This window comes from Terrapene carolina, unplaced genomic scaffold, assembly GCF_002925995.2.
Source record: "Terrapene carolina triunguis isolate 2854851 unplaced genomic scaffold, T_m_triunguis-2.0 Scaffold30, whole genome shotgun sequence".
NCBI lineage: Eukaryota > Metazoa > Chordata > Testudines > Emydidae > Terrapene > Terrapene triunguis.
The window spans coordinates 1,116,189-1,138,532 of NW_020664381.1; the positions used below are offsets into that span (position 1 = coordinate 1,116,189).

The following is a 22,344-nucleotide window of genomic DNA, read 5'->3' on the forward strand; positions in this document are numbered from 1 at the left end:
AGCACTAAGAAGTGCCATGTTTCCACATACTGAATGTATAGATTCCTGTGTAAACTAATGTGAAAACAACATTTCTTTGCACATGTTGCAGTCCACGCATAGGAAACGGATATTAAAAATTGACATACTATCACAAAACATCTCTCCATATGGGGTACCATGATTGGCTGATGTGAACACACTGTTCTGGTTAGCTACGGTTCTCAGTGCTCCAGTTCCTTATGCCGACAGCCAGCACTACTCCCTGTTACCAACTCAGTTTTAGCTATCTCAATATCAGCCCATTATCTTCCTTACCCTTTGAAGCGGGGAATCCTCATCACTCCCTACATTGGTTTGAAACCAATAATTTGGTGAGGGTGACCAAATAGTTAGAAGTTGAAGTGGTTGTGCTTGTTTTGGGTACATGAATGAGTTCCGAGGCCAATAGCTAATTATAACAGAGGGATTTAGAACAGCAAATCAGAATACAAAAATGTGCATGATCTATTACTGAGGACAGGTCTACACTATAGTACACTAACTCTGTAAGCGTCTACACTAAAATGTAGCTCCCACCAATGTAACTCGCCCACTACACTGGCTTAATAACTCTACCTCCGTGAGAGATGTAGTGCTTAAATTGATGTAGTTAGGTCGATGCAGTGTCAATGTAGACACTGCATTGCTTACATTGACTTTTGCTGTTCCACTATGATAGTCAAATTGGTGCAAGCACTCCTGGTGAGGACACACACTGCTGACAAAAGAAGCATAGTGTGGACATACAAAAGCGATTTAATTATTTCAGTGGCTGTACAATGATGTAACTTAGGTCGACTTAATTTTATAGGTGTCACAGGGCAAGTGCGCCCTGTCCCTTCTTGGGACGGGATGGGGGTAATGATGGCCCCGCGGCTGAGTCTATACAACCATCCCTTGTCTTGGAATAGCTTGGCCTAGGGGTAAAATTCAATATGTCTGACCTGTTCAGCAGGGCTGTGTGGCCTGGTGGCCAGAGTCAGTATGGCTGCCACCTCTCAGGGCTGCATGGCCCAATGGCCAGAGTCAGTATAATGACCCTCTTCAGTAGGGCTGTTTGGCCTGGCAGCTAGTCAGGGAAGTGGGCTGCCCCTTGGTGGGGGGTGGGAGGAGAGTGGCAGCCGGGTAGGAGGACCCAGGCCCTCCCTGCTCCAACGTGTCCCAGCTCAGGGCCCTGTCAGTGGTAAGTATGCCTGCCACTGAGTCAGCGGGAAATCCACCAGAAACAAACTGACCCCACATGGCACCATAACTAGTCCCCCTGAGCTACTTTCTACCCTGTTCCTGATGCAGCATCCCTGGGGTCTCTGGGCTCCTTGGTCAGTGCAGCTCCCAGCAGTTCTGACACTCCTTGGGCATCCTCCAGAGTCTCAGCATCCCTGGCTTCCACCATCAGGGGCTTCCACAGTTCCCAGGCTGGAGCTCACAGCATGCATCCTCCCTCTTCAGCAGTCAGCCCTGAATGAACCAAGCTGCTCCTTTTTATATCTAGTCTCCAACCAGAGCATGCCCAGCAGGGCAGCACGGGTGAGGCCTCCATGGTCCAGAGAGTACAGTTAATTCTCGCAGTACCAGTGCGGGGCAAGTACGCCCCGTCACAATCGGGTAGACTTGTCCTGAGAAATGACTACAGAGTCATCAGGCAAAAAAGACCCATTTAGCCAGAGTATAGATGACTGCATACATTGTCTATTTGATATGGAGTCTTATACTGCACCCATCATGCGGTACCTGAATAGCAGCTCAGTGGTTTAGCAACTTCCCTGTAGTCATACTGGCTATGACAATTCAATTTTAGTGGAACTTAAAAACACCACTTCTGTTTATTTATATAGGAACATAAGATTTTGCAGACCAGATCATACCACTAGTCCATGAATTCCAATATCCTACCTCTAGCAGTGGCTAGTACCAGGCATTTTTAGAGGAAACTGAACTCTTCCCCACCCCAATCTTGGCTCACAAATAATGCACCTAGCCAGTTATGCAGTGCTTTACATGGGAAGCTGGGAATCTTTCCCAACTGCTGAGGCATCAGCTTAAGCACCGAAGCATGAGATTTAATTGCCTATTCTTTTTCTTCTTTTTTATCCTCCCACACCCTCAGATGCACAGGGCATTCATCAGTTTCCACCATTTCGTCTGGTCTTATGCTGGTCTGTTTAGGCTTCTGAATGTCATGTTGACGGATTTAGCTTCTTTCTCTATTATCCTGTGTTAAGTTTCTCTAGGTTACTCTCTTTTTTTCTTTCCAGGTAGAAAAAGTGGTGTGAAAGTCATGTCGGTGGTATCCTTAAAGTGTCTCCTAAATATATCTATTGTCATCTTCCTACAAGAGCGACTAACAGGGGAGTTTTGCAAAGGAGTTTAGAGGATGAGTGTGAGGGGGGGCTAGATACATTTAACATTCTTTAAACTTAAAGACATAAACACTCCCTGATAAAAACAAAACATCAATGCGCTGCAGGAGTAAAAAGAGAATGTAGGCAGAAGTCCATCAACAGAGTGGGGGCTATGCAGTTTATTGCACCCAATGCAGCATGTATGATTACCTGCCCTATGGGCAGATGGCATATGTTTGCATTTGGTTCAAAGATCTCCTGGCCCTCAGAGACTGTGTACTGGCTTTGGAAACCAGGGTGGCTGAACTGGAGGAGCTAAGGGAGACAGAGAGGTACATAGATGAGATTTTCTAGGACACAGTAGGCTGGTCTCACCCCTGGTCTGACAGCCTCTGTGCTGTGGAGGAGGATGAAAGTCTCAGAGAAGGAGAACATCCAGCTGGAACAGAGGGAAATGATCCATAGTTGAGACCCTCCTTCCAGATGATGTTGTGGTATCCTCTCGCACTGAGGATACCCATCTGGGGGAGGGAACTCCAGTTATTTGGAAGAGACAGGTATTAGTAATGGGGGATTTGATCATTAGAAACATAGATAGCTGGGTTTGTGATGACTGGGAGAACCGCATGGTGACTTGCCTTCCTGGTGCGAAGGTTGCGGATCTCTCAAGACATCTAGATAGACTTACGTGTAGTGCTGGGGAGGAGCCGGTGGTCATGGTACATGTAGGTACCAATGACAAAGGGAAGGCTAGGAGAGAGGTCCTAGAGGCCAAATGTAGGCTGCTGGGTAAGAGATTGAAGTCCAGGCCCTCCATGGTAGCATTCTCTGAGATGCTTCCAGTTCCACATGCAGGGCCAGTTAGACAGGCAGAACTGCAGCATCTAAATGCGTGGATGAGATGATGGTGTAGGGAGGAGGGATTTAGATTTATTAGGAACTGGGGAAACTTTTGGGAAAGGGGGAGCCTATACAGGAAGGATGGGCTCCACCTAAACCAAAGTGGAATCAGATTGCTGGCACTTAGCATTAAAAAGGTCGTAGAGCAGTTTTTAAACTAAGGGCTGCGGGAAAGACAATAGGTGCGGAGGAACACGTGGTTCGGACAGAGACATCCCTTAGGGGAGGATCTATTAATGGAGATTCTCTATGTCCTAGTAAGAAGGAGAGGATGGAAGATGATAAAATACGGGTAGGATCTAATAAGAAACAGTCAAATGAAAAAGAGACCCATTCAATTACATCATGTAATGGCAGACAGCTAAAAAGTGACAAGTTTTTAAAGTGCTTATATACAAATGCTAGAAGGCTAAATAATAAGATGGGTGAACTAGAGTGCCTCGTATTAAATGAGGATATTGATATAATAGGCATCACAGAAACTTGGTGGAATGAGGATAATCAATGGGACACAGGAATGCCAGGGTACAAAATATATTGGAAGGAGGGAAAAGGTCGAGCTGGTGGGGGAGTGGCAGTATATGTGAAAGAAAGCATAGAATCAAATGAAGTAAAAATCCTAAATGAACCAAATTGTATCATACAATATCTATGGATAGTAATTCCATGCTCTAATAATAAGAATATAGCAGTAAGGATATATTACCAACCACCTGACCAGGATGGTGATCGTGACTGTGAAATGCTCAGGGAGATTAGAGAGGCTATAAAAATAAAATACTCAATAATAATGGGGGATTTGACTGGATACATGTCACCTTAGGATGGGATGCAGAGGTAAGGTTTCTTGACACCTTAAATGACTGCTTCTTGGAGAAGTTAATCCTGGAGCCCACAAGAGGAGAGGCAATTCTTGATTTAGTCCTAAGTGGAGCACAGGATCTGGTCCAAGATGTGAATATAGCCGGACCACTTGGTAATAGTGACCATAATAGAATTAAATTTAACATCTCTGTGGTGGGGAAGACACCACAGCAGCCAAACACTGTAGCAATTAATTTCAGAAAGGAGGACTACACAAAAATGAGGAAGTTAGTTAAACAGAAATTAAAAGGTACAGTGCCAAAAGTGAAATCCCTGCAAGCTGCATGGACACGTTTTAAAGAAACCATAATAGAGGCTCAACTTAAATGTATACCCCAAATTAAAAAACACAGTAAAAGAACTAAAAAAGAGCCACCATGGCTTAACACCTGTGTAAAAGAAGCAGTGAGAGATAAAAAGGCATCCTTTAAAAAGTGGAAGTTAAATCCTTGTGAGGAAAATAGAAAGGAGCATAAACTCTGGCAAAAGTGTAAAAATATAATTAGGAAGGCCAAATTTTTTTTTGAAGAACAGCTAGTCAAAGACTCAAAAAGTAATAGAAATTTTTTGTAAGTACATCAGAAGCAGGAAGCCTGCTAAACAACCAGTGGGGCCACTGGACTATCGAGATGCTAAAGGAACTTTCAAGGACAATAAGGCCGTTGCAGAGAAACAAAATTAACTCTTTGCATCGGTCTTCATGGCTGAGGATGTGAGGGAGATTCCCAAACCTCTGAAGGAACTCAAATGTGAAACTGCAGAACTACTAACTGTGGTTTTTAACGTATCATTTAAACCAGTTTCTGCACCAAATGACTGGAGGATAGCTAATGTGACGCCAATTTTTAAAAAGGGCTCCAGAGGTGATCCAGCCTGACTTCAGTACTGTGCAAACTGGTTGAAACTATAGTAAAGAACAAAATTTTCAGACACATAGATGAACATAAATTGCTGGGGAAGAGTCAACATGGTTTTTGTAAAGGGAAATCATGCCTCACCAACCTACTAGAATTTGTTGAGGGGGTCAACAAGCATGTGGACAAGGGGGACCCAGTGGATATGGTGTACTTAGATTTTCAGAAATCCTTTGACAAGGTCCCTCAACGAAGGGTCTTAAGCAAAGTAAGCTGTCATGGGATAAGAGGGAAGGTCCTCTCATGGATTGGTAACTGCTTAAAAGATAGGAAACAAAGGGTAGGAATAAATGGTCAGTTTTCAGAATGGAGAGAGGTAAATAGTGGTGTCCCCCAGGGGTCTGTACTGGGATCAGTACTATTCAACATATTAATAAATGATCTGAAAAAAGGGGTAAACAGTGAGGTGGCAAAATTTACAGATTATACAAAACTATTCAAGATAGTTAAGTCCCAAACAGACTGCGAAGAGCTACAACAGGATCTCACAAAACTGGATAACTGGGCAACAAAATGGCAGATGAAATTCAGTGTTGATAAATGCAAAGTAAAGCACATTGGAAAACATAATCCCAACTATATATATAAAACAATGGGGTCTAAATTAGCTGTTACCACTCAAGAAAGAGATTTTGGCGTCATTGCGGATAGTTCTCTGAAAACATTCACTCAATGTGAAGCGGCAGTCAAAAAAGTGAACAGAATGTTGGGAATCATTAAGAAAGGGATAGATAATAAGACAGAAAATATCATATTGCCTCTATATAAATCCATGGTATGCCCACATCTTGAATACTGCATGCAGATGTGGTGGCCCCATCTCAAAAAAGATATATTGGAATTGGAAAAGGTTCAGAAAAGGGCAACAAAATGATTAGGGATATGGAAAGGCTGCTATATGAGGAGAGATTAATAAGACTGGGCCTTTTCAGCTTGGAAAAGAGACGACTAAGAGGGGATATGATAGAGATCTATAAAATCATGACTGGTGTGGAGAAAGTAAATAAGGAAGTATTATTTACTCCTTCTCATAACACAAGAAGTAGGGGTCACCAAATGAAATTAATAGGCAGCAGGTTTAAAACAAACAAAAGGAAGTATTTTTTCATACAACGCACAGTCAACCTGTGGAACTCTTTGCCAGAGGATGTTGTGAAGGCCAAGACTATAACAGGGTTCAAAAAAGAACTAGATAAATTCATGGAGGATAGGTCCATCAATGGCTATTAGCCAGGATGGGCAGGGATGGTGTCCCTAGCCTCTGTTTGCCAGAGGCTGGGAATGGGCGACGGGATGGATCACTTGATGATTACCTGTTCTATTCATTCCCTCTGGGGCACCTGGCTTTGGCCACTGTTGGAAGACAGGATACTGGGCTAGATGGACCTTTCGTCTGATCCAGTATGACCATTCTTATTTTCATATTTGATGCTTTAGATTGATTTGCTCTACTGAGAATTTCTGGTGTTGCAAGAAACTCTTTCCAGTGGACTCTGAAGATCTTTCACATCCATTTACTTTAGAATGAAGTGATCTTCTTATCAGTTTCAGGGGTAGTTTTCTGTGACTCTACTCCATAAAGGAGTCCAGACATGATGCTGGTGTTAAACAATCATATTTTTGTCAGTGCCGATCATGGTACTTTTCCAGATCTTTTCAATTGTATGTATGTTGTTTTCTGCTTTTGATATTTGTTGCTTGATATCTAGCATGGTGTCACCAACACTGCACATCTCACTCCCTCAATGTACATGAATAATAAAGCAGAAGTACAGGTTATTATCAATGTACTCTTTTATTGTATTCCAATGGAAACACCCTTCTTTTGATGCTAGTCAAGGCACACACAAGTTCTTTTGTGCATAAATTCTCCTTACTATGAGTGCTGCCAAGTTAGCTGCATCTTTCTTGATAGATTTCAGACATGCCAGCACATTGGTATGTTTACCATAAGATCTCTGGCTTCGATTTGAAAGAGTACACCATTTCCAATAAGATTTACCCAGCTGTCCACAGAGAGGGCCTGCTCTGTTGTCCCGATGAACAAGACTCATTTACAAGCAAAAGTCATAACAAGCAGATAAAAATCTATGAACTGGGATTTCTGAACACCACTATACCCAAGTGAAAGAAAATTGGACCTAGCAATAGTTTAAATTTAAAATATTATTTACAGGTCCAAGACCAAACTATATGAATTACTGGGAATGCTCAATATGCATGACAGAAAAAGATTTGTGAACATTTGAAGCATTTATTTAGACAGGCTCATGACATTAATTGTACACACTAGAAAAAAAGAAGTCCTAGGTGTAAAGAAAGGAGCTATTTTTGGGGAAAGTAAATATTTAATAAAGATAAGCGATACACTATTGAATATGTATAGCTACGTTATCATAATTGCATTTCCACGAAGGACTTCAGTCATAACAACAATAATATCGAGGCCCAACATTCCTTTAAAGAAACTCAAACAAAAACAACCAAAAAACAAACAAACAAACAAAGGTATGAGGAAGGAGGTTTCTATTTATTGGGATGTGGTCATTTTCATTTTCTAATAGGAAAAAAGGCCTGCCACACTTGTCCTTTGTGAAGTAAGGAGTACATTATGTGCCCTTGGTCGTGCACTGATCTAGAGATGAGTCCAAACCAAAACTCTTGTTAGAGTTGTGTAGCTGAAGTCGCTCTGTACCCTAGTCATAAAATGAAAATCTGAACATGGTGTACTCTGGCAAAGTTTAGAGTCAGACACAAGCCACACACTCAGAAGTGTAGAAATTTGGAATTTTGACTTGTACCTTATATTTGTTGGACTAATAAAGCCATGGCACATCCGGCCTTCTTCCATCATTGCGGAGCTAAACCACACGCTGTAGCCATTCCCTTTGTTTGTGCTCAGCGCTATGCCATATGTGCACCAGGCTGAATGTGCTCTGTGCAGGCCATACCCTGCACTGTATCTATCATCCCACAACTTGCACACACCCCTTTCGGGGGGGGGGCGGCCGGAGGCTTTTTTGCCTGGGGTGGCAAAAAAGCCAGAGCTGGCCCTGCCTCATGTCAGTGGATGCTACTTTCTCTGTGCCTCGCGTCCTGCTCTGTGCCTTACAATCGCCCCCTGCATGCCCCAGGTGCCTGTATCCCCTGTGTGCCAGTCCCTCGCCCCCTGCCGGCCCCTCGTGTGCCCGGGACTGTGCCCTTGGGCGCTGCGCTGTGCGCTCTCGTCGCGCCCTCTCCGGTCCGAGCGCGACGCTGCAGCCGATTGGCTGGGCGGGGCGCCCCGCTCTCAGGACCCGGGACAGCAGCACGCGCCCCAGAGCGGAAAGGGGGGGCGGTGCCAGTGCGTGTTGCCAGGGTGATGGCGCGCGCCTCCCTCCGCCCGGGACGGCGGTTCCCATGGTGACGGAAACGCCGCGGGGCCCGGCCGGACCATGTCGGACCTGGGCTCGGAGGAGTTCGAGGAGGAGGCGGAGAACGACTTGGGGGTCAGTGCGGGCCGCGGCCGCCGGCTCCTCCGGGGCCCAGCGCTGCCCCCCCCCGCCCCGCTCCCGGGGCGGGGTCACCCCCCGCCCCCGCTAGAGCCTGCCCCGCAGAGCAGGAGCGTCCCCGCGCCCCACACGGCCGGGCCCCGCCTCACCCGCCCCTCCGTGTGGCTCGGCCGCCCGCCCCTGAGAGCCGCGGCGTCGGGCGGGCGGTGGAGCGGATCCCCCCCAGCTCAGCACCGGTGCAGCCCTCCCCCCCGCCCAGCTGTGCCCAGGAGCCGTCCAGGCCGCGCTGGCTGCCAGCCCCCTTTCCCTGGTGCCCTCGGCGATCCTCCCTCCAGAGCCCGCGTGCAGCTGGGCAGCCCCGTGGAGAACAGCTGGCACCAGCTACCCCAGAGCTGCCCTTCATTGCCACCCAGGCACTGCTGCACGGTTAACCTAGGTGCCTGGGGTTCTGGTTGTGTCTGCACCAAGGGAAGGTTAAAGGGTGATGTGATTATAGTCTGTCAGTATCCTCCTGGGGAACAAATATTTAATAATGGGCTCTTCAGTCTAGCAGAGAAAAGTATAACAGTATCCAGCGGCTGAAAGACATAAGTTTTTAACAGCGAGAGTAATTAACCATTGGAACACCTTACAAAGGGTCCTGATAATTTTTAAATCAAGATAGGATGTTTTTCTAAAAGATCTGCTCTAGGATTTATTTGGGAGAAGTTTTATGGCCTGTGCTATATGGGGGTCAGACTAGATGATCATAATGGTCCCTTTGAATCTATAAAATCTCTTTTTCCCCTGGCACAGTCCCAGTCCATAACTATGTGGAATATTAATGAAAAAGCACCCATTAGACACAATTACACCAATATATCTTTAGTTTTGTCACCCCAAAAAGAACTGAATTTGTAATTACTCACTGTTGCATATTTTAAAGGTCAATTCTGCTCTAATCAAAGTTAACAGAAGGCCTGCCACTCATGTCAATCAGAGTAGGAGCAGAGCCATGGACTAGGATCATACAGGATATTGGATTTGTAGTATTAAAGTATGGGGAAACTAAAAAAAAAATTAATCACTGTTATGTTGGGATTCTCAAAGCTATGCGATGTGTTTCTCAAACAAAATATTTTTTAAAATAAGAAATAATCTTATAAATACAATGATGTCCTTAGTTGCTATTTTCTTTTGGAGTATATACATTAGTGATACTCAGCCTCAAAGAGTTGCTAAGCTACTGCATTCAATGGAGTTGTAGAGATAAAAAGGACTTGAGTGAAGTCCTGCCATTTTACTATGGTATGTAGTGTCTGTTTCAACTTGCTGCAGTTAATGCTGCAAGAATCCAGCCCCCAACAAATTTCAGTAGTTTGCAGGCAGAAGACACCTTTGGGTACCAGGTAGGATCTGGTGGGTTGGTACAAGATACTCACCACAGTTACCAATAGATTTCTTGGCCAGGTGCCATCCTGGGACTCAGGAAGAAAAGGAGCTGTTCAGAACAAACAACTGGCTTCCTCTTTGTACTCATATTGGATTCAGCTTAGAACCCCTGCCTCTTAACTGTTGAATGGCTTATTCCATCTAAATAGGAATATGAAGGTGAACGCAATGCAGCAGGTGAACGACATGGACATGGAAGAGCACGGTTACCCAATGGTGATACATATGAAGGAGAGTATGCCAATGGTGTGAGAAATGGGCGGGTAAGATAATTATAGAGGATTATTTTGAAAGCCATGCGTGTGTTTCAGCAGTTCCATTAGTTTAGGCACTTCATTATCCTTTTAATTCAAAGTACTATATCTACACCAAATATATTGCAGGGGACCTACAGATTTAAAAATGGTGCTCGCTACATTGGAGACTTCTTTGACAACAAAAAGCATGGTCAAGGCGTTTTTATGTATCCAGATGGATCAAAATATGAAGGTAAAATATGCATCTTTTGTTGTTAAACGTAATTCCGAAGATTTAAATATTTGAGAAGATGAGGTGCTTCAGTGGAATTATGGGAAACAATGAGCCAGGCAGCATATTATTGCCTCAATCCACAAAATTCTTTTTTCTCTCTTCATTCCTGCCTCACCCCAGATGGTAGGAGAAGAGTGGATTGAAGTTTTTGGCAACAGTTTATTCCTGCCAAATCATCTGATCAAGTGGAATGCTTCATTATATTTAGTGTTGAGCAAATTCTTCGCATTCTTAGTTAGAATCAGAGTAGAAGAGAGTATAAGTTATGTTAAAAACAACAACCCAAGAACATCACAAGAATATTCATTGACATGTAGTGTTTACGCTGACAGACAGTCAAGTTCAGTCCAGAACATTTTCAGATCCTTTCAAAGAGCTATAGGTTCTGAGCATTGTAAAAATATAGGATTCAGTTCTCCACTGCATCCAAGCAAAGCAGTGGAGAGTGGAGGCTAAGGAGGAGCTTATCACAGCTCACCGTTTCTCAGCCACCTAGAGTTGGTGTAAGTTAAACCTTCAAGAAGGCAGTTTAAATTTACCCTGTTGGCAGAGAATCCATCTCCTATCTTTCTGGACATGGCTCCCGCCCCTGACTTTTCTCCATCCCCGTATACCAAATGGAATACTGTCAGCAGAACTAGGATAAGATGTGGCAGAACCAGTGATGCAGGTAAAATCCATTTCTTACTGGTACGGGGGGTGGGGAGGGCAGCAGCTAATGGGGGGGCACATGACCCTCCATGTGACTCCTCCCAGTCCCGCCCCCACCCATGGCCCCCATGCTCTCTCCATCCTCTCCCCACGATCCACCCACTTTACCTGGGGGGGTAGGGGGTGCTCTGTCCTCCTCCTGTTGCGCCAGAGACTTCAGGAAAGGAGCAGAATGTGGGGCTGCTGGGCATCCTCGTACGGGCGGCTCCTCTGGCGCGGCTGCTGTACCACCCCCAACCTTGCCGCCAAGTCCTGTCCTCTGGCATGGCTGCTGTACTGTCCCCAGTCTGGCTCCCCAGTTGTGTCCTCCGGCGGGGCTGCTGTACCGCCCCCAGCCTCGCCTGTCCTCCAGCGGGGCTGCTGTACCGCCCCCAGTCTGACTCCCCAGTCCTGTCCTCCGGTGGGGCTGCTGTTGTACAGATGGAGCCAGAGGAGAGGCAGGTCAGTGGAAGGGCAGGGGGTGCGGCTGGGGGCAGTACAGCCGCACCAGAGAGGAGCCATGTGGCCACTGGCTTCTCCGGTGTCTTTCCAGTACACCATACGAGCTATAAATATCTTGCTGGTATGGCATACCGGGCATACCGGCCTACTTGCACTGCTGGGCAGAACTCTACACCGGCAGAGATTCCCCCAGAATTTTCCAAGGGGAATCTGTGGCCAGAGAGCTTAGACTGAAGAATCCAGCCTTTAAAGCTTACTTTAAAAAAAAGTTTTTACCTGTTGGGAGAGCATTTATTTATTTATTTATCTTTATTGGTGAGATTGCCAACAGCACGGGAGGAGTCCATATATATATCTGCACCTATCTTCAATATGATAGTAATCCTCACAGGGCATATGTATATATATATATTTTGAGTTAACACCAAGTGACCCACTACCTCTCTGTGGACAACTAGTAAATACTCTGTGGTCCACAGTTTGAGTCACTATGATAAATATCCTAATGCAGTTTCTACTTCTGGGAGTAGCAAGAGTCTTTTCCCTCCTCTGTACACCTCTATAAGTGTGCAGTTCAGGAAAAGTGAGAGATCCAGGAGAAGACAGCTTTATATATTATAGGTAGATAAGAAATCTGCTATTTAGTAGAAGCACCACCTCCAAATGTAGGCATTATATCTGACTTGTGATTAAGCATTCGCCAGGGAGGATCACTGTTTTCATCAGAATATGGATTGGAAGGCATGGGAAGATTAGATTCATACTGATGCATCTTGCAATGCAGAAGAAATGGATGTCAGCAGAAGTGCAAGAAAGAATTAAGTGACTTGCACAGACATAAGTTAAATTAATTTGTTTATGACAGTGTCTTTTGGCCTGATTCAAAGCTACGTTGGATTCTTTGCTCACTGAGGAACAATTACTTGAGCAGTACCTCATCGTTTGCTTTCTGAGGCTAAAAGACTCCTAAAATGAGGTCAAACTATATTTTACTAGTGCAGTCTTTGTTCTATGTTTTCCCCTCTAAGGAAAGAAATATTGACTGATGTCATTGTGACTCCCTTACTTTCTGTCTGCACCTATCTTCAATATGATAGCAACCCCCACAAAAAACCAACAACCATAAAACTAAGATGCATAGGCCCAATCCACAAAGTTATTTAGGCTCCTCACTTCCATTGAAATCAATGGCATTCTGTTGAAATTAGCATGTGCCAGCAGTTCTCCTTCTATCCCCAGATGCTCTTTTAGGGTTCTTGTACAGAATTATTTAATTTAGCTTGATCTAGATCTTTGCCCTGAACAGAATTCTCAAGATTAATCTGAAGGCTCATTACAATCTTTTACAAATAACAGATTATTTTAGGAATTCACTTTCTTCCTTTATGGTTGCAATGTCTAGGAAATGCAACAGTTTAAGCAAGATACTGTACTTAAAGAATCTCATAAAACAGAAGAGCAGAATATCATTAGTCCAGCTCCTGAAACAGAAGCTCATACAGAATATTTCCCCACATTTTAGTACTAAGAATGACTGATTCCATCTGATTCTCTTCACGGTCTTCCCTGAAATATGAGGAGACAGATAAGTCAGACTCCAGCTGCTTCATTAACCATCTTCAGAGAGTTCTTTTCCAGGATGACATTTAATTTGAGGACTAATGCTGTCTCTGCAAAACGTCAGGAGGTTGATCTGATTGTTGACATTTTTTATTCATTTTTTTCAATAGCGTAATGTTGTATGCTATACCATCAGCTTTGAAAGAGGAGGTCAGAACCAAAGACAGAGTTTTTAAACTGAAGTGCTTAATTTTAGGCACCCACATCCATATTTATGCCCCTAAATGAGTGAACTGATTTCCAGATGTTCTGAGCCACCCAGCTCCTGTTGCACAGTATCTGAAAATCAGAACGCTCAGTTACTGGTTTTGGCTTAGGTTCCTTAGAACCCGTTAAAAGATTATTTCAGCTACAGTATAAGACACTCTGAAATAGTCCCACCCTGTTCTTCCATCTGATGTCTGTAAATGTCTCAGATCTTAAAGGTGACCTGAAAAGGAAAATAATTTGCTTTCTGCTGTCTTTTTTTACTGCTTTGTGATGTGCAAAGAAGGCCTGAAAGGTAGGGGTTTTGGCCTGTGTTAGAAATTTAAATCTTGTGAAGGCCAGAAGACTATATTTACTGGAGAGCTAGTGAAATGGTGATAATCTGAAGGGTCAGTACAGTGAACATTGAGTTAAGACTACCAGCCACCCCATTGGGTTGGGAGAGGTGGCTGCCCTGCTCAAGATAGGTCACACAAAAGGAATAAGAACAACAATATTCCAGGCTCAGCAAGGTGAAAATAAAACAGGCTCAGAGTAGCTACCTTTGGCCACAGGGCAAATGAAACAAAACAAACACAGGGTAGTTTCCTCCCACTTACTCCAAGTGTCCACAAAGAACACAGGGCAGCAGCTTCCTTCAGTCAGGGCCTAGTTTGAGGAAACAAACAAAATTCAGTTCTGACTGTGATCAGAGTCTCTTGGTTCCAGCATAACGTTCTGTGTACAAGGCAGCCAAATAATTCCCCAGATCCTGCTGTCCCCTGAGTAAGAAAAAGATAAATGAGGCTATTATCTCTTCCCATTTTGGATGTCTGTACTGCCTAACTAGCCACAGCTGCCAGCACTTCCCTCCAAGTTTGGCAGCTCAGACAGTCTTTAAGCTTGAGTTTCCTCTTTTCTGGGTAGTGAAGATGTTTACATTCTGGTTCACATGATCGAGATGGGGCACATACACCACATCACAAAAGCCCTGCTTTATTTGGTTTTGCTAATACCCATTTAACTTTAAGAATCATAGAACTGGAAGGGACCTTGAGAGGTCATCTAGTCCAGCCCCCTGCACTCATGGCAGGACTAAGTAATATCTAGACCATCCCTGACAGGTGTTTGTCTAACCTGCTCTTAAAAACCTCCAATGATGGAGATTCCAGAACCTTCCTAGGCAATTTATTCCAGTGCTTAACCACCCTGACAGTTAGGAAGTTTTTCCTAATATCCAACCTAAATCTCCCTTGCTGCAATTTAAGCCCATTGCTTCTTGTCTTATCCTCAGAGGTTAAGAAAAACAGTTTTTCTCCCTCCTCTTTGTAACAACCTTTTATGTACTTGAAAACTGTTATCATGTCCCCTCTCAGTCTTCTCTTTTCCAGACTAAACAAACCCAATTTTTTCAATCTTCCCTCATAGATCATGTTTTCTAGACCTTTAATAATTTTTGTTGCTCTTCTCTGGACTCTCTCCAATTTATCAACATCTTTCCTGAAATATTGCGCCCAGAACCAGACACAATACTCCAGTTGAGGCCTAATCAGCGTGGAGTAGAGTGGAAGTATTACTTCTCGTGTCTTGCTTACAACACTCCTGCTAATACATCCCAGAATTATGTTTGCTTTTTTTGCAACAGCGTTACACTGTTGACTCATATTTAGCTTGTGGTCCACTATGACCCCCAGATCCCTTTCCACAGTACTCCTTCCTAGGCAGTCATTTCCATTTTGTATGTATGCAACTGATTGTTCCTTCCTAAATGGAGTACTTTGCATTTGTCCTTATTGAATTTCATCCTATTTACTTCAGACCATTTCTCCAGTTTGTCTGCAAACTTTATAAGTGAACTCTCTATGCCATTATCTAAATCAATGACTAAATTAATATTTTGGGGAAAGAAAGCCTACGTTAAAGATTCAGCAACCTCCTCCCTTCAGTTAAGGTGTTAGGCCCCTGAATAAGTGATGCCCAGGCTTTGGCAAATTAGTGCTAATCTACTGGTACATACCTTAAGGTCCACTTTTAGATTTTGGAGGAAGGGTCCCTTGACATAACCAAATACATATCCCACACTACAAAATAAGACTATAAGACGCTATAAAATTTATGGTGTGGGAGGTGGGGACAGCCAGTGCCACAAGTTACGTAACTTGCACTGTTCACAATAACGTAAATAAAGGTATGCATGTAAGCATGATACTAGGTGAGAATAAATGGAAGAATGTGTTTGGAGTGAAAGAAATAGCAGGCAACTATGTAAGTTTGTGTAGAGAGGGGCAGAGAGTGAGGAGGGGAAAAAATGATTGGAGCCCAACCAAGTAAGGGAAGAGGCTGAGAGCCTGCCACAGGGAAGAGAGAAAAGAGGATGAGAGGCGGAACAAAGGGGTCAGAATGAAGAAAGAAGGGAGGGAAGAGACGGGACCAGTGCAAGACAGTGCTGCTTAGATTGAGGACCTGCTGTATGATGACATTGCCAGAGCAGAAAACAAGTGACCTTTAAACTATTCTAAAGGGGAATCTGAGGATTCCTCCTCTGTGGTAGCATGTTGGAAATTGCCTGAAGGCAGAGCATGGTTGAAAAGGTGGAGTGTGTTCCAATGATACTTGGCTGGCAGAATAGTCCCTAGGGACAGTCTAGTTAACGTAAGTTAGAGCAGCCTTGTGGCTAGGTCTGTGGCCCAAAGAGCTGTGGCTTTAAATAAGCCTTCTCATCCTGTTCTTTAAATCATCAATTAAGCAATGAGATGACATTGCGTAGTTCAGACAACAAAATGATTGCATTTTAACTAAACCAACAAGAGAACACAAGATAAAGAGCGTTTGGGGCAGAGATAGTCAGCATATGGAAATTCTGTATGTGCAGAAACATTCACCTGATAGCAAGTAATCTTTCAAGTCATGAGTAACCAAGAGCACAATAGCTGAACAGAGGTGCAAAACCACCCTCACTAGTGAGAACACTGCTGATAGGCCTTTCTTCTTCCATCACACCTAAAAGTAAAGTAATGCATGCACGGATATCCAGCTTCAACACCAAAAAGTTATGCTGTAATCTGTCATACATGGCTATATATTGTCAGCTCTACACTGTGTCCTGTTAAGTTTGGAGTATGCTTATTTATTCGGGTTACTTTTGGGGGGGGGGGGGGGCGCTTCTGTAATTCTATTAATGTACTGCTTGTGTTACTTGTGTTTTTATTTGGAGCTCTACTTCTCCCTTCTGCAAGTCCCCTCCCAATGGAGCTATCCTGCAGGACCTAGGTTCCCTAGGGCTGGGTTTTTCCAGCCCCAGAACCGGATGAACACACACACAGCCACACATACATTAACAGAGCAAGTTTGAGCAGACCGGGTCAATTAGCACTTTTAAGCTGACCCCTTATATGTCTCTGGACTTACTGGGCTTAATGAAGCAGCACTTTTAAACTGCCTCCTCTTATATGCCTCTGGGTTCCATGGACTGGGTCAAGCAGCACTTTCAAGCTGTCACCCTTATGCGTCCCAGATTCAGCACGTCCCTATCCCCACTCTTACATCACAATTGTACTGGCAGTAACCTATTTGATGAGCAAACCCCACAGTATTTTGGGTGCTGTAGGGATCTTTAGCTTAGGTAAAAGAAGCATTGCTGTAGACCGAATGGGGGAAGCTAAAAACACAAAAGAGTAAAGTTTAGCAAGAGAGAGAGAAGCAACCAGCTTAACCATAAAAGTTATTTGTTGAATAATAGTGATAAGTACACAAGGAGAGCCTAAACCAACATAACATGCATTATTAAAGGTTAATACCTAAGGTAGAAAGGAAAACAGAGAGAAAGAGGGGGATTTCACCCACTCCATGAGGCTTGAACGGGTCGGGGTTCCCAGGTGGTGGTGGTAGCTCAGGGTCTTGAGTGCTGGAGACAGGCAGAGCCCCCAGCATGATCAGTCAGGAGAAGATGGAGTCTCAGTGGAACTGATGCATAGTTTGGATCTAAGCATCAGAACACTGACTGGAGGGTGAGTAGGGATTTTGGTAGAGAAAATACAATGGTTCAAGGGAGAACACTAGATTTGTTTATGCGTAAACTGATGACTCAAGGGTTTTCTTTAGGCTAGACAATAGGAGCTGATTATTCTTGGCTATGGGTAGTGGTTTCTTCCAGGGAGCTCACAATGCAACTAGGCTGCTTTAGTATTTTGGATATTAATCAAGGATTCAATACTAGAATTGGTCTGATAATTGCTGAGCTGGGTGTGTGCAGGCATAGATTCATTAACATCTGGAGCAGAGATTCCCATGATGCAGTGCGTCCCTGCTTTTCTGGTCCCAGAGTTCAGGGCGGTTTTCTGTTCTCCATTTTGTATGCAAATTGAGATGTTTCCCTGTCCTATTTTTTTATGCAGATGAGGCTAGGGGAGTTGTCTCTGTTTTTCATTCTGTATGCTCATGGAGATGTCTTAATCTTGTCACCCTTGTCAGGAGGGGTCTAGGTGTGTCTCCCATCCACCCTTCATTGCTCTCTGCAAGTCTTTTCTCTAATGCGTTTTGATTTAAGCAGTAGTAGACTACAGCTGGCTAATTCTAATTCTCTAGTTCTCAACTGGCCAAGTAGATGCTGTTTTGCACTGATTAGTTTTATGGTCCAGAACATTCTCTCTGCCCTTTCTAGAAGCCTGAAGCCCTACTGATTCTCAATAAGAGAATAGTTTAGCACATCCTCTGAATCTGTGCATGCTCATGGCTTTTCTCCTGACATGTCAAATCTTTCCATCAGTTATAAATACTGTACTAGTAATATCAATAATAATAGTGACAAATGGTGGCCTGCTTTTTGTCAGAGAATGCCAGTACTTTTCTAATTTAATTTACTGTGGAGTGTGAAGAGAATACACTGATATACAAGCCTGATAAGCTATCTTTACTGTTCACACAGAAGTTGAAGATTACTGAGGTAGAGCTTGCTTCTGCTCTCATTGAATTCAGTTACAGAATTTACATTGTCTGAGTTTACATTTTCATTTTCTAATACTGTATATTCTTCATTCACATAAAAAGTTGACTAGATGTCTAGATGATCATTCTAAAGGCTGACTTCTATGACAAGTAAATTTGATCACATCTCACTCTGTTTTTGTCATGTCCATTGCAGGAGAATGGGTGGGAGACCAAAGACATGGCAATGGAGTTTATTACTACGTGAATGGAGACACCTACACTGGAGAATGGCTTAACCACTATAGGTTTGTTTCATTATTACAGTGAACTTTCAAGTTTCTTGATGAAGTTTAAAAAATGTTGTCTTCAGAGTTGTGGTTGTCCTTTTGAAAGAGAGAGCTGTGGGAGGGCCTTGGCAACCAAATCCAGTTTGGAATGGGAGGAAAGCCTGCAGTAAGACATCAGCTGATTTAAATAGAGCCAGACATAGAAGGCAGATGAGCATGAATGTATGAAGAAGATGTTCTTGGGGTTGGAAATATGGATTAATGTGGCATTTGTTTAAATGCTTTAAAATTGCAAAGAAATCCTGCACTTTTAATTTACAGTAATATAAAGTACAATTATTATTTGCCTCTCAGGCATGGGCAAGGTACATACCTCTATGCAGAGACTGGCTCTAAATATGTTGGTGGCTGGGTAAATGGGCAACAGGAAGGAGCAGCTGAACTTATTCATCTAAACCACAGATACCAGGGCAAGTTTGTGAATGGAAATGTAAGTATGTTGGAAAATGCTATTTGAATTTGAAAAACTAGCGCATGTTGTTGTTCTGGTATGGACTCTTTACATTGAAATATTAAACCAGGTTTCCCATTTTGCACAGTATTCTTTGAACCATAAATGTAACAGGTATAAATGAATCAATGATGATGCAAAGTTTCTCCAAAGTTTACTTTTCTCATTGTATTTGTATTTATTATTGTGTAAATTACATAGTACAGTGTTAAGTGATCATTTCTATTTTTCATTTACTCCTTCAGAGTTTTCTAGCTTTAAAGTCTTGCTAACTTTTTATTTCTCTTTGTACAGCCGGCAGGTCGTGGAAAGTATGTCTTCGATATTGGGTGTGAACAGCATGGTGAATACACACATCTAGATCAGGTAAATAATATAATACAGACTATACCAAATGTTAGAAAACTCAGCAAGTCAGGTCAAACGTAGTCTGCCTAGCTCATTACAGGTACTGGATATTTAAAAAGTCCAACAGCTTTAGAATGTGCTTTTCTAAGCACCAGAGTCAATAAAAAAAACTTGTCTGGCTACTGTGCTGTGCAAGCCCTGACACATGAAGGCCCAATTGCTGCTCCCATTGCAGACAATAGAAGTTTTGCCATTGATTTCAGTGAAAGCAGGATCATACCTCAGATATGCTAGCCTTCTGCAATACAAAAAGCCAGACAGAGTTTTGATTGACTTTGGCCTTTATTTTGAAGATGTCATGTCCCTGTACCAGATATGGACTGGCTTCAGAGCTTGCTTATATACACCAGATGTGGTCATCATAAGATCCTTTAATGCTGTGCTCGGTATAGTTGAGGTTCATTTAAATAAGGTATTTTACACACCATGCCCCTTAGTGGCTGAACAGTATAATGTATTTTAGCACTCCATTACAAAAAACTGGAAAATAAAAATATAGTACTAAGTAATTCTAAAATTTAGTGAAAAATTACAGGTTTTTAGATTAAATTACAGGCAAATTTAGAGCCACAATTGAGACTACTTTTGAAAATGTGGTCTATTATTGTCGTGATCCTGTGAGGTACTAAGTACCCACAACTCCCATTGATTTCAATAAGAGTTGTGGGTGAATAGTATTGGGGAATGATTTTTCTTCTTGCTTTTGAGTGTGGCCTTTCAGACCTGTTTCTGACTACCTGACCTACATACTCTAGTTATATAATAAAAACAATAATGCCTAGCTATTATTACCAATATATTTTTAGCTTAGTATTTTGGTTTCAAGATAACAAACATGCTGCATTTAGTTCAGAACTTGCTCTTTTTCTATATTGCCTGACATGCCAGATCTTAGTCTATTACATGCTATTTCAAAACTTCCAGGGAAACAATTATTTCAAATATAATCGCACCTAAATGAACGTTTTGGGCGATTTGTAATCTTTTATTTTTTTTAAAAGGGTCTTTCTAATTTTTCCATCTTTCTACAGTTAACATGTCAATCTAGTTCACATTTATTTCTTCTCTTTCATTGATTTGCTCAGCTAATACAACCCAAGGACAAGAGAAAGGGCAGCAAAAAACTGCCTTCTGTTCCAGGGTACGGGAACCCACAAACCACTAAAGGCTTTATCTTCATGGAGCCTAATGTAACAGAGGTGCTCTTTGGGTTTGAATGAAGTGTTTCTGCTGCATGGTTTACCCCCATGTAACAAAAACAGAAAAAGGAGTGTGGGAAACAATATCCCTTCATAATATCAGTTTGAATGAGAAACTTTTGCTTTACCTGTAAAATTTAACTCCAGTTGTTTTTGTTTGTTAAGACCTTAAAAATATGAAGCATTTTATAACTGAAATGATTATATTTCTATTGTATTGCATGTTTTGGTAAACAGCTATTAAGATGTAAAACATATGCTTTGGCTTTGTTTTACTTTTATTTCTTAATCAAACTGTATTTGCCTCCTTAAATGACAAATAATGATGGGTGTTTCCTCTTTTTCTGTAAATATACTGCAATTACATTTTGAAATGTTTAGATATTGTTAGACAAAGCACTAGGAAAGATAACACCCATCCCAAGTATATTTGTAAGCAATAAGATATGAGGAAGTGTGTATGGTTATAATGGAAGATTTATGTGTGTGACATGATGAAACCTTCAGCCACCCAAGGAGTATGAGCAATATCAATTTCTTTAGGCTGGTGCTCTCAGATTTCTATAAAAAAGGAACAACTTGTAGCTCCACATCAGATCCCTAAAGAACAGTATGTGGTGGTGGGTGTTCCAAAGCCAGTGTCTCTGCTGCTAGAGATCCATGTTGGGAGCACTCAGGGCTCAGGCAGACAGTGGCTTCACAGCTGCTCATTGTGTCTGGGAGGAGAGGAGGAAAGTATCTCCCCCTTCCCCATTCCCCCTGTATCTTCCCAGCACCTGGCCTGGCTACTTTGTGTGTCCTAAGATTTGCCCCTTAGGCGTATGTCTATACTGGAGCTGGGACTGTAATTTGTAGCTGAGGTAGAAATTCCCATGATAGCTCTCTGATCAAGCAGTGTAGCCAGAGTGGTGCAAGCAGTGGGAAGGGCTAGCTGCCCAAATACGTACCTAGCATTTCAGAGGTGATTGTGTTTGGTGGGCTCCCCTGCTGCCACTCGTACCTCTGTGACTACACTATTTTTAGCATGCTAGCTTGATCAGAGATAGCACAGATATGTCTGTCTGAGCTAGGAAATATACCTCCAGCTCCATTGTAGACATACCCTCAGTTCTTAAATCTAACTGGTGCTGATTGAGATGCATTAAAAATTAGGGCTCAGTTATGGCCTGTAAGAGCCTGAACCATATTTGGAAAGTGAAGAGGTGTACTGTTGGGGGTGTTGCCTGAGGACATTATACCTTTGCAAAACGGCACCTAAAATTAGGCACTTAACTCCATATTTGGATACCTGAATATAAGTAGCCGGACTTTTACAAGTGCTGAGCACCCAGCAGCTCCCACTGACTTCAGCAGGAGCTGATGGGTGCTTGATACTTTTGAAAATTAGGCCATTTATGTAGGTGTCTAAATGTGAACTTAGAAGCCTAACTTTAAGCACTCACTTTTGACAGTCTTAGCCCTTAACTATAGCAATTACTCTCAAGTGAATCCTGTGATTATATTGTTTACTGTAGGTCACAGTGCTATACTCCCATTACAGCAGGGGTCGGCAACGTTTGGC

General features: G+C 42.9%; 1 protein-coding gene across 1 annotated transcript; it reads left to right on the forward strand.

Moving 5' to 3' along the window:
• The first annotated feature begins 8,475 nt into the window (after positions 1 to 8,475).
• On the forward strand, positions 8,476 to 20,804 carry LOC112111322 (radial spoke head component 1). Its single transcript, XM_026651004.1, has 8 exons — positions 8,476 to 8,529; positions 10,113 to 10,226; positions 10,347 to 10,452; positions 13,757 to 13,768; positions 18,593 to 18,683; positions 19,020 to 19,155; positions 19,471 to 19,542; positions 20,670 to 20,804. Exons 1-8 carry the CDS (start codon positions 8,476 to 8,478, stop codon positions 20,802 to 20,804), a joined length of 720 nt encoding a protein of 239 aa, XP_026506789.1.
• Positions 20,805 to 22,344: the final 1,540 nt, after the last annotated feature.